Genomic DNA, 11183 nt, shown 5'->3' on the forward strand with positions numbered 1-11183 from the left:
ACTTTTTGTAACTATTTTACAATATTTACGCAACAAGCGCATCCCTAGAGGTTTACGCTTGCTCAACCAATGGTGTGCGATCCTAAACAAATGTTCTTTGGATCTTATGAACCTTATTACAGAAACATCAAAAAAGAAAAATGATGTGCATAAACCATTGGTTGAAGAAAAACTTAAAATTTTGAAACAAGAAGATAGTAACTTTGACACAGTTATTTTAGGTGTTAATAAATGTATGGAAACTTTCAAACAAGAAATAAAGAACACGAAAATGATTATAAAAGAGGACCGATTTACCTGCGGTCCAAACCTAAAACTTTCCACAAACAAAGTGTTTCACGTTTTCTTTCTCACCAACGAGCATTAGCTAGTAAACAGGTCATGAACAGATTAGATGATTTTTTAGATTGTGTAATGCCAGGACTGCATTATGCCTACCGGACAAGGGAACGGACTTTAATACCTGTGCATAAACCATTGGTTGAAGAAAAACTTAAAATTTTGAAACAAGAAGATAGTAACTTTGACACAGTTATTTTAGGTGTTAATAAATGTATGGAAACTTTCAAACAAGAAATAAAGAACACGAAAATGATTATAAAAGAGGACCGATTTACCTGCGGTCCAAACCTAAAACTTTCCACAAACAAAGTGTTTCACGTTTTCTTTCTCACCAACGAGCATTAGCTAGTAAACAGGTCATGAACAGATTAGATGATTTTTTAGATTGTGTAATGCCAGGACTGCATTATGCCTACCGGACAAGGGAACGGACTTTAATACCTGTGCATAAACCATTGGTTGAAGAAAAACTTAAAATTTTGAAACAAGAAGATAGTAACTTTGACACAGTTATCTTAGGTGTTAATAAATGTATGGAAACTTTCAAACAAGAAATAAAGAACACGAAAATGATTATAAAAGAGGACCGATTTACCTGCGGTCCAAACCTAAAACTTTCCACAAACAAAGTGTTTCACGTTTTCTTTCTCACCAACGAGCATTAGCTAGTAAACAGGTCATGAACAGATTAGATGATTTTTTAGATCATGTAATGCCAGGACTGCATTATGCCCACCGGACAAGGGACCGGACTTTAATACCTATGCATTACAATCAGCACCAGATCCAGCACTTTTAGAACCCAAGATTGTTTTACCTATACAGATGCAGAGGAAGAATCAGAGGAAGAGGAGGATATAGACTGAAACAGTGGTAGGATCTTTATCAAGAAAAATTTGAGGAGTGGCCTAGTGGTTAGGGTGGTGGACTTTGGTCCTGGGGAACTGAGGAACTGACTTCAATTCCCACTTCAGGCACAGGCAGCTCCTTGTGACTCTAGGCAAGTCACTTAACCCTCCATTGCCCCAGGTACAAATAAGTACCTGTGTACAATATGTAAGCCGCATGTAACAAAAATAAATAAAAACGTTGTTAACTTCGCAAATGGTTCCCTTACAGCCACAGATATCCATGAAGAAATACCGGTTTATTAACCTCTCAAGTGGTCACTTAACATCCACACAGGTCCAGTTGTTATAAAAAAGGTTATCCTTTGTTCCTACGTCAAGGTATGATCTTTTACAAACTCGGATTGATTTATTCATTTTTTTTTTGAAACCTTCAAATTAGTCCATTTTTCTCAAACAAAGAAACTACGCATGATACCACCATTTTAAAAAGAGACATCAAGTGGGTCCCTCCTGGTAATCCAGATCTGGCGATCTTTACTTTTTACAAATGTATCCTCAAAGATGTTCAGGAGTTGGGAAAGACTTCAAAACGGAAAAATTATAACAATTTATCAGAAGAAGAATACAAAGAACTATCGTTGCTTTCTAAGAATTCAGACATAGTAATCAAACCAGCAGATAACGGAGGTGGGATTGTGATTATGGACAGAGCCAAATATGTCAATGAGGTTTATAGACAAATTCTAGACCAAGAATACTGCATACGATTAGATGAAGATCCTACACCACTACTACAAGAAGAAATTGAAGACATCGTTCTTTTAGCATATGATACAGGCTACCTCACATTGAAAGAAAGAGATTTTTAGTAGTCCCATATCCAGTCATACCTACTTTTTACATCTTACCCAAAATACACAAATCTTTGGTTGATCCACCAGGGCGCCCTATAGTGTACGGGAATGGCTCCATCTTAGAACACCTAGCATAATTTGTTGGTTACTTCCTTCGTCCATACATACCTCAAATGCAGTCATATATAAGAGATTCATCACACATCATTACACTCTTAGAAGAGTTTGAAGGAGACCTGGAGAACATCATAATAGTAACCTTAGATATAGATGCTCTGTACTCCAATGTGCTGCAATTAGAGGCATTACTGATTATTGAAAATACTTTGAAGAACAGGAAAAGTTTGTGACGTGTTCCGAATTTTTTAATCATCACCTTTGCGACCTTTGCTTTACTCACAATTATTTTTCATTTCAAATGGCCTTTTACCAACAAATACACGGACCGCAATGGGCTTGGCCATGGCTATGTATATAGTCAATCTTTATGTGGCTAACTTTGAAGAAAAATTCTTGCAAGATCATCCTTTCAAAATGAAGTCATATTTTATAAAAGATATATTGATGATATATTTCTGCTGTGGAGAGGTGAAGAGACAAAACTTTTAGAATTCTACAGATGGTTGAATACACAAGGTCCAAATTTACATTTCAGAATTCAATATAACACTCATGAGATACCATATCTGGACATATTGATCACCAAAATGACATACAATTTTGTTACAACTGTTTACAAAAAGCCTACAGACAGAAATACATATCTTCATTTCAATAGCTTTCCTAACCATAGTCTGAAAAACAATTTACCCTTCTCATAGTTTCTTCGCCTTTGACGACTTTGCACCAATATGGACGACTTTGAAATTCAAGCTACCCTTATGGCACAACGATTTAGAAACAGAGGATACCCAGAGGATTGTATTAATGAAAACCTTAGGAAGGTCACAGCGCAGGATAGAAGTACACTACTCACTACTAAAAAGAATAAAAGCAAACCATATCTCGTATGCACACTAAAATTTTCACGCTTTTCTAATCAGTTTTGCAAGATTATTTTAACGAATTGGCACATTAACACATCCCTGCTTCAAGGATAAGAAACCTATTATTGTACATTCAAGAAATAAAAACCTCAGAAAGAAACTCGTTCCTTCGACATTACCAGAAGAACATATTTTAGAAGAAATCCGTATGGGCCACACAAGATGTGGAAGATACATAATTTGCAACATTGCCTTGTTCTTAGAGAATTATATATCCAATCACAAACTGTATATATCGGTTCAATCATACAACAGACTCTAATTCAACCAATGTAATCTATGTCATCATCTGCCCCTGCAAACCTTTATATGCAGGCAAGACAAAAGAATGATAAAAACAAGAATAATAGAGCACAGATCATGTATAAGTAGGAATGTTCTATCCGCACCATTAGCATTTCATTTGCACAAAACTAATCATTCCATAGAAGATTTTAAAATGTTTATAATTAAACAGATTCAACCTAGATGGAGGGGAGGAGTAATTAAAAGTATATTGTTAAAGGAAGAACTACATTACAGGTACATCTTAGGGACAGTTAACCCATATGGTTTGAATGTAGAACTTGATCTGATACCATTTTTGTGAACAGTTAGATACATGATATCTCCATCTGATGAAATCAGCCATATATAGTTTTCATTGGATCACAATGTGATAAATAATATATCCCACACTCTAATGTTTTTAGGTCTTTGGATAGTTGTTTGATTTACTGTTATTCATACGGGCATCATTAAGATCATATGTACCTTACAGTTACATAAATTTTACAAGACACAATAGGGAGTCAGTTTTAATGATATAAATTTTTATTACACAAAGGCAACATTGGGGCCAGTGTAGTAAATAGTCTACTTTGTTGATATGTATTAATACAACCTATATCTCATATGGTGCCTTATCAAGGTTTCATATTCATCAGAGAATGGTGGCTAAATGCTTGAATATCTTCAAAAATCCTCTAAACAACAGAGCTTGACAACATTTGGTGTGTACAATGTATTACCATCTTTATCCTAATCAGAAGAAATTTTACATTTCCTTCCAGTTCACAGATTTTAATAGTAGAATATACATTCTTTATGACACATATAAATGCTTTACTGATTTCACTTTTGGCTTGATTTAATCACTGGTATGTGCAATATAATACACAATTGTTTCCATACATTTATACTATCACACCATGTTACATTTCTTATTTTAATGTGTGCACAATGCGATATTTGCCATATGGGTTTACGGATAGAGCAGTTTAGACCCACACAAAGGGACGTTTTCTTCTCAAACTGTGTAGTTTCAACATCTTTATTAAATACCGTAACAATGCAGGCAGTGACATCACCAACAGATTATATCAGAGATTTAAATACAATGTAGTAGCGTCCTTGCCTGTTTGTTTTTCTTTGCATTGCAGACTAGTTGTCACAAGTCGAGAGAAAATTCCTAGAAGTGAGCAGATTCGTACATTTATCTCTTTGATTTAGCCACAATAAATGTACAAAACTGTCCACTCTGCAGACTTCACTTACCTAGGAACCAAATGGTGGAACTCCTTACCACCCAAAATAAGAAATATACAGGAATATACTAGATTCCGCAAAATCCTCAAATTGTTCCTATTCAAACAAACCCTTACAAGGAACGACCATAGCTCAAACAATTAATTATTACCTGAATTGGTTATTACTCTATTTACCTTTAACTTTCTGTTTGTTTCATGTACAATTTCTCATTCGTAATAGATTTTCTAAATGTTACATTTAGATGTAACATCCATAGTTATCTCAGTAACATTGAGATAACATCCATAGTTATCTCAGTATGTTTATGATACTGTATTGTAAAATTGGATTCTTACAACAAATTACTTTCTTATGCATTATTCTTTGTTATGTATCCTATACTGTTTATTGTAAGCCACATTGAACTCAAACTTTTTTGGGATAATGTGAGATATAAATGTCATAAATAAATAAATAAACACTTTACTCCAGGTGTACTTCCTAGATGGATTTGGGTTTTAGTAGTGCCGTTTTTCAGTGACGTGCCGACAATGTTTTTTCATTCTTTATTTTCACAACATAACTCCTGATGATAGACATATAAGCCTTACATTTTCTTATCCGGGGATCCTCAGATAGTTCAAAAGTTTCCACCATATGGGGACCATGCCCCAAAATGTAAATGGTGTTCTTTACATCCTCATTGATCCACCTGTAAAGCTCTTTTTTTCTTTTTTTTGTTTAGATCTTAAAAGACATTTCTATTCAATCAATTTTTCAAATCTTCTTAAATCAGATAAATATTAAATCTTTTACTTTAGATACTACTTGGATATTACTTAGCTTAGCTTAGCTTAAAGTATGTAGCAGCAGTGATAGAGCGATAGAGGATATTACGTGGCGTATTATAGACCAAGTCCAGCTGGGTTGGGAGGGTGGCAATGCTGGGTCTTTATTAAATTATAAAGAACAAAGAATGATTTTTCAACTTCATCCATTGCAGCCTATGGGCTGAACTCTGAATTGGACTGGTGGTCGCTCATCTGATTGGTGGCTGTTGGATATGCCTGGCCCTAACAGATTTTGGGATCTACGATCAGCTGAGCCCTATTTAAATTGTAGAGGCTGTGTGGAACGCTGCAGTCATTTTTTCTGAGACACGGAAGTGAATACAGAAATGGTAAATATTCTAGTGTGCTACGTTAAGGTAGAAATTTGATGGATATTTTTACTAAAATAATGTTTTTTTTACAGCAAGCCTCTTCCCTAACGAAGTATAATGAAACCTGGCCATGTCGGCAGAGGTTTGAGCTGGAAGAAAAATCGCTGCTGCTACATACTTTAAGCTAAACTAAGTAATATCTAAGTAGTATCTAAAGTAAAAGATTTAATATTTATCTGATTTAAGAAGATTTGAAAAATTGATTGAATAGAAATGTCTTTTAAGATATAAACAAAAAAAAGAAAAAAAGAGCTTTACGGGTGGATCAATGAGGATGTAAAGAACACCATTTACATTTTGGGGTGTGGTCCCCATATAGTGGAAACTTTTGAAATATCTGAGGATCCCTGGATAAGAAAATGTAACGCTTATATGTCTATCATCAGGAGTTATGTTGTGAAAATAAAGGTTGAGAAAGTTATTTGAATAAATATGTGTCTGGGAGATTGATAATATTGATATTGAAACACTCCCCACACTATAAGCCAAGGTCTACTTAATTGGATTGACAATGTTTTTTCAGCATATTTTGTAGTCTCTTTATGTCCACGAATACCATGGCTCTCATTTATTTCATAACACTCCTTTTTTATTAGCATCATGGCTCTCAATGTTTAGACATGACAATGTATGGGGTTCCTTGAGAACGAATGTTGAGGGCATGCAGCGCTACTTTGTAGTGGTTCCCAACTTTTTTCATACCATAAAAGCTAGCATTTTTTAAATATTCTACAGCCTTAATTTCTTAGTCACCTATACCATTTTCCAGTATCATTTAGACTATAATGATTTTGAGAGCGTTTTACAATTTATACATGTATTTTTGTTTTTTTTATTTTTATTACATTTGTACCCCGTGCTTTCCCACTCATGGCAGGCTCAAAGCGGCCTACATGGGGCAATGGAGGGTTAAGTGACTTGCCCAGAGTCACAAGGAGCTGCCTGTGCCTGAAGTGGGAATTGAACTCAGTTCCTCAGGACCAAAGTCCACCACCCTAACCACTAGGCCACTCCTCCACTTCTAAAACAAGTAAGGCAAATGATGTCACAGCACACATTAACAATTTTGTTTATATCGCCACTTCATTAGTTCTTTAAAGGTTGTGGAATTGGCTTTGTTTAGCAGTGCTGCTCTATATCAGCTCTTACGTTAGGATGGCTTATCTGTATGAAGAACGTTATCTCTTCATGTGTATCTTTAGTTACTATGTGTCACCACTTCATTCATTTTTTCAAAGGTCCTGGGATTGGCTTTTTATTTATTTTTTTTTTAATTTTTGTACCCCGCGCTTTCCCACTCATGGCAGGCTCAATGCGGCTTACATGGGGCAATGGAGGGTTAAGTGACTTGCCTAGAGTCACAAGGAGCTGCCTGTGCCTGAAGTGGGAATTGAACTCAGTTCCTCAGTTCCCTAGGACCAAAGTCCACCACCCTAACCACTAGGACACTCCTCCACTCTGCTCCTCCACTCCACTCCGCTTTGTTTAGCGGTTCCGCTCCATATCGGCACTGTCTTCTTTTGGGTTACACGGTGTTTTTTTAGTACTCTGTACAAGCATTTTTACAAGAATATTATGTTTTAAAGTTGGAATTACACTTGGTGTAATTTTTTTATAGGTATTTACTTGAAACACTACATTACAGCAAGTGTTACTGGCAGACCTATCCACACTACGTCGGAAGAAACATCTTATATTTTTTGTTTTTTATTTATTTTTTTTTTTTGGGGGGTGCACTCTATTTTCTGTTCTTTATTGTTTATTTTTTATTTTTTATTTGTTGATTTTTCATTATTTAATACATCAGTGTTACATCAATGTATATTTTTTCCTATAAGCACATAGCTTTTGTAATTTATTTGTTTTAACTTAAAATTTTTTATAATATGTTATCTATATCCACTGCATTCAGTTTCTTCTATTTATTTATTTATTGCATTTGTATCCCACATTTTCCCACCTTTTTGCGGGTTCAGTGTGGCTTACAATATGGGTTAAATATTGGAAATACAATTTGTTACAGATTGGTTATGGATTACATTTTTCAGAATTATGCGAAACAATTGAGGTGTCGTTAAGGAATGTAACACTGGAGTATAAACATTGAAACATTGGAAGGAAACAATGGGAGCTTAGAGGGCGATAAAAAGGCATAACATTTTGACCTCTATTTGCAAGATAAAGATAGTATTATGACTGATTTTGATTTTGCTTTAGACTTTTCTGTGTCACTTTACTTATAAGCTCTCACAATGTTTATGGTACTCATTTACACAATGTTTTTATTTTGTTAATTTTTATATTCATTGTTACACTTATTAATGTAATTTTAATGTTCTTATGTATAGACTCCTGAGGCAGGCCATTGGGCTGAAACACGGCTGTGTCGAGTCAATTTTGCTGATTAATAAATCTTCTAGACCACACAGCATTATTGTTTCAATTTGTCACCTTCGCTATCTCCTGAGTGTGTTCATCTCTGCGAGGTTTTGTTCTTCTGTACTTTTGGCATCTTGCTTATCAAGAGAAAAATTTTATTTATTTGTAATGGCTTTGGTATATAGGATGTTTGTAATTGTGATGTTTGTAGGGTTATGTACTTAGGACCAAATTCTACAAATGATGTCGAAAAAAATGGTGCTTAACACTATTCTATAAACAGCGCTCAAAGTTAGGTGCCATTTATAGAATAGCGCTTAGTGTCAGGATCCACGACTACCTTTAGGCATGAGCATTTACACCAACTGAACCCTGGTGTAAATCCTCACACTTAAATTAGGCAAAGATCTCCCTTATTCTATAACAGTGCACATAAATTGCAGGAATGCCCCTGATTTGCTCATGACTCTCACATGGCCGTGTATAAAATTTACATGCAGATCTGGGTGTATAAATATACAAGTGCTAATTTAATGCCTATTATTACCAATGAATGCTAGGGTCCAATTATTGGCACTAAGTGGTTTATTATTCAATTAAATTGCGCATGCAAATTGGGCACACCTGATTTTTAGTGCCATTTATAGGATTTTGGGGGTTAATATATTAATTTCTTTTCCATCTCTGCTAACACTTTGGGGTCGTTTTACTAAGCCACGTAAGCACCTACGTGTGTCCAACGCACGCCAATTTGGAACTACCGCCCAGCTACTGCATTGTCCGGGCGGTAATTTCATTTTGTACGCAAATCCAGTAGGTGCGCCGGAAATTTTCTGGTGTGGCAGTAACTGGGCAGTAATCGGCATTTTACACGCTCTGATTATCACCCAGTTAATGCATGAGACCTTACCGCTAAGTCAATGGGTGGCAGAAAGGTGTCAGGCCCAAAACGGACACGCGTCAATTTTCATTTTGCCACACATCCATTTTCAGCCCCCCCCCCCCCAAAGGGCCTTTTTTGCAGGTGCACTGAAAAATGAACCTGTGCATGTCCAATACACATATCTACACCAGTGCAAGCCACTTTTCGGTGCACCTTAGGAAAAGGACCCCTTTGTGTTACCACATGTGAATTAACCTTTTATTTAATGGTCTGGGGCAACTCAGCTCACCGGGTGGAGAACTCCTGTATCTATAATGTTTAGGTGCCTTCTTTCCCCTCCCACCTCCGCCTAGGCCCATCAGCAACCAGTGTCTATTCCTGCTTTCTGTGCCTCTGTGTTCCTCCCACTGTGCCCCCTACACTACTTTCGTAAACCTTCTATGCCCACATAGCTATTTAAACAGAGAGGAGCATAGCAGAAGAAAAAACTCAGCAGACAGTGAGTTTTCAGATTAGTAGTAGCCAAAATTGTGGATATTACATTTTTCAAAATATATTTCTTTGGTCATACATTGGTATGAAATGCATGCTGCTCTCCTTTGCATTTTTTTATATTGTTTCAAAGTTAGTGCTCTTGTTTTTCGTTTTCGTTTTTTTTTTCTCCAGATTTTTCTGCTGAACCTAAATGTCTTACCTAAAATGGATGTTCTGCAAACTGGCACAGCCAGTGATACCGTCGAAGTGCCTTCAACGAAGCAAGGAAAGAATTTGGCCTCCAGCATGCCCTAAGAACTGTTCATCTTCTTTTTCATGACATCAGCTATACCCCAGTCTGACTGCACTGATTCCTGCTTGAGTGAAGATTTGCTTCTCATACAGCTACCTATGTTTTTGCATTACATGGTATGATGAACCTCTGTCTATAATGTGTGTATGTGTATGATGAGCCATATTTTAAAGCATCAGCCTACAAATCAAGGGTAGTCTTTCTTAAATTCAAAATAATCTTCTCATCACTGTACAGAACGTCATTAGTTCAGTGCAACTGGTTTGATTTCTTATAATAAAAAGTTTGCCATCTGTTGAACAGACCCAGTCATATCTGTGTAAAAATTATCTTTGATTAATTACAGGACCCATTGATGGTGGTAATTTGAAGGTTGCAGGTATTATCCCACCATAGACAAATCTAGGTTTATCATTTCCCATTGTTGGTAATACTCTCATAATGAAAGCCCATTACAGTTGTATGAATTTCTAGGGGTACAGTCTGCTACACTTTGAGAAACAAAATTCTACAAATGTAGTTTGGTAATGGGAGACCATATTTCATTGCTGCACATTTCTTCTGAAGAATCAGCCATATGTAACATTTTTCATTGTTGTATTATACCAAAATACTGTTCCAAGAGGCTGTATTTATTTTAGTTTTAACTTCCTTGGCTCTCACTTTAAGCTCTAGCTACTAGCTGACTCCACGTTTTCTTTTTTTTTTTTTTTTTTTAAGGTATCCTTCTAATTAAAACTTTGAAACTTACAAGGTAGACAATTTTTGGATGCACAGAAAAATGAGTCACAGACATACTAAACTGAACATAGTAAAGGAAGATCAAGTTCCTTAGCAGAAACAAAAAATTATCTAGAACAGTATAACTTATCCAGATAAGATATCTGTATATGTGGATAACTTATCCATATAAGTTAGGCCTTCATGTACAGTGCTCTGGCTTATACAGATATGTTGGTTGATGTATTTTTTTGTATACCTAGAATAGTAGATGAAATGCAATGTATACATTTTTTAAGTACTGTAAATAAAGTTAGGGTTGAAGATATCCATAGTACTTATGTATGTATCTTTATGCAGTGTCTGTCCTGCAGAACAATGTATCTGAATGATCATCTCAAAAAAGATAGTGGAATTAGAAAAAGTAGAGATAAGGGTGACAATAATAATAAAAGGGATGGGACAACTTCCCTACAAGGAAAGGCTAAAGAGGCTAGGGTTCTTGAGCTTGGAGAAGAGACAGCTGAGGGAAGATATGATAGATGTGGGTAAAATACTGAGTGGAGTTGTTTACTCTTTTCAAAAACACA

At 35.7% G+C, this 11183-nt stretch overlaps 1 protein-coding gene across 1 annotated transcript in view; it reads left to right on the forward strand.

Moving 5' to 3' along the window:
• The window catches only part of LOC115461281 (transmembrane protein 127-like), a 121356-nt gene extending 110571 nt beyond the window's left edge, over nucleotides 1-10785 (forward strand). The window contains exon 3 of the mRNA XM_030190997.1: nucleotides 9753-10785. Coding sequence (XP_030046857.1) covers nucleotides 9753-9784 — 32 coding nt within the window. The 3' untranslated portion in view covers nucleotides 9785-10785. The remainder of the gene's footprint in view (nucleotides 1-9752) is intronic.
• The last annotated feature ends 398 nt before the right edge of the window (nucleotides 10786-11183 follow it).

This window comes from Microcaecilia unicolor, chromosome 2 (assembly GCF_901765095.1).
Source record: "Microcaecilia unicolor chromosome 2, aMicUni1.1, whole genome shotgun sequence".
In the NCBI taxonomy this organism is placed as follows: Eukaryota; Metazoa; Chordata; class Amphibia; order Gymnophiona; family Siphonopidae; genus Microcaecilia; species Microcaecilia unicolor.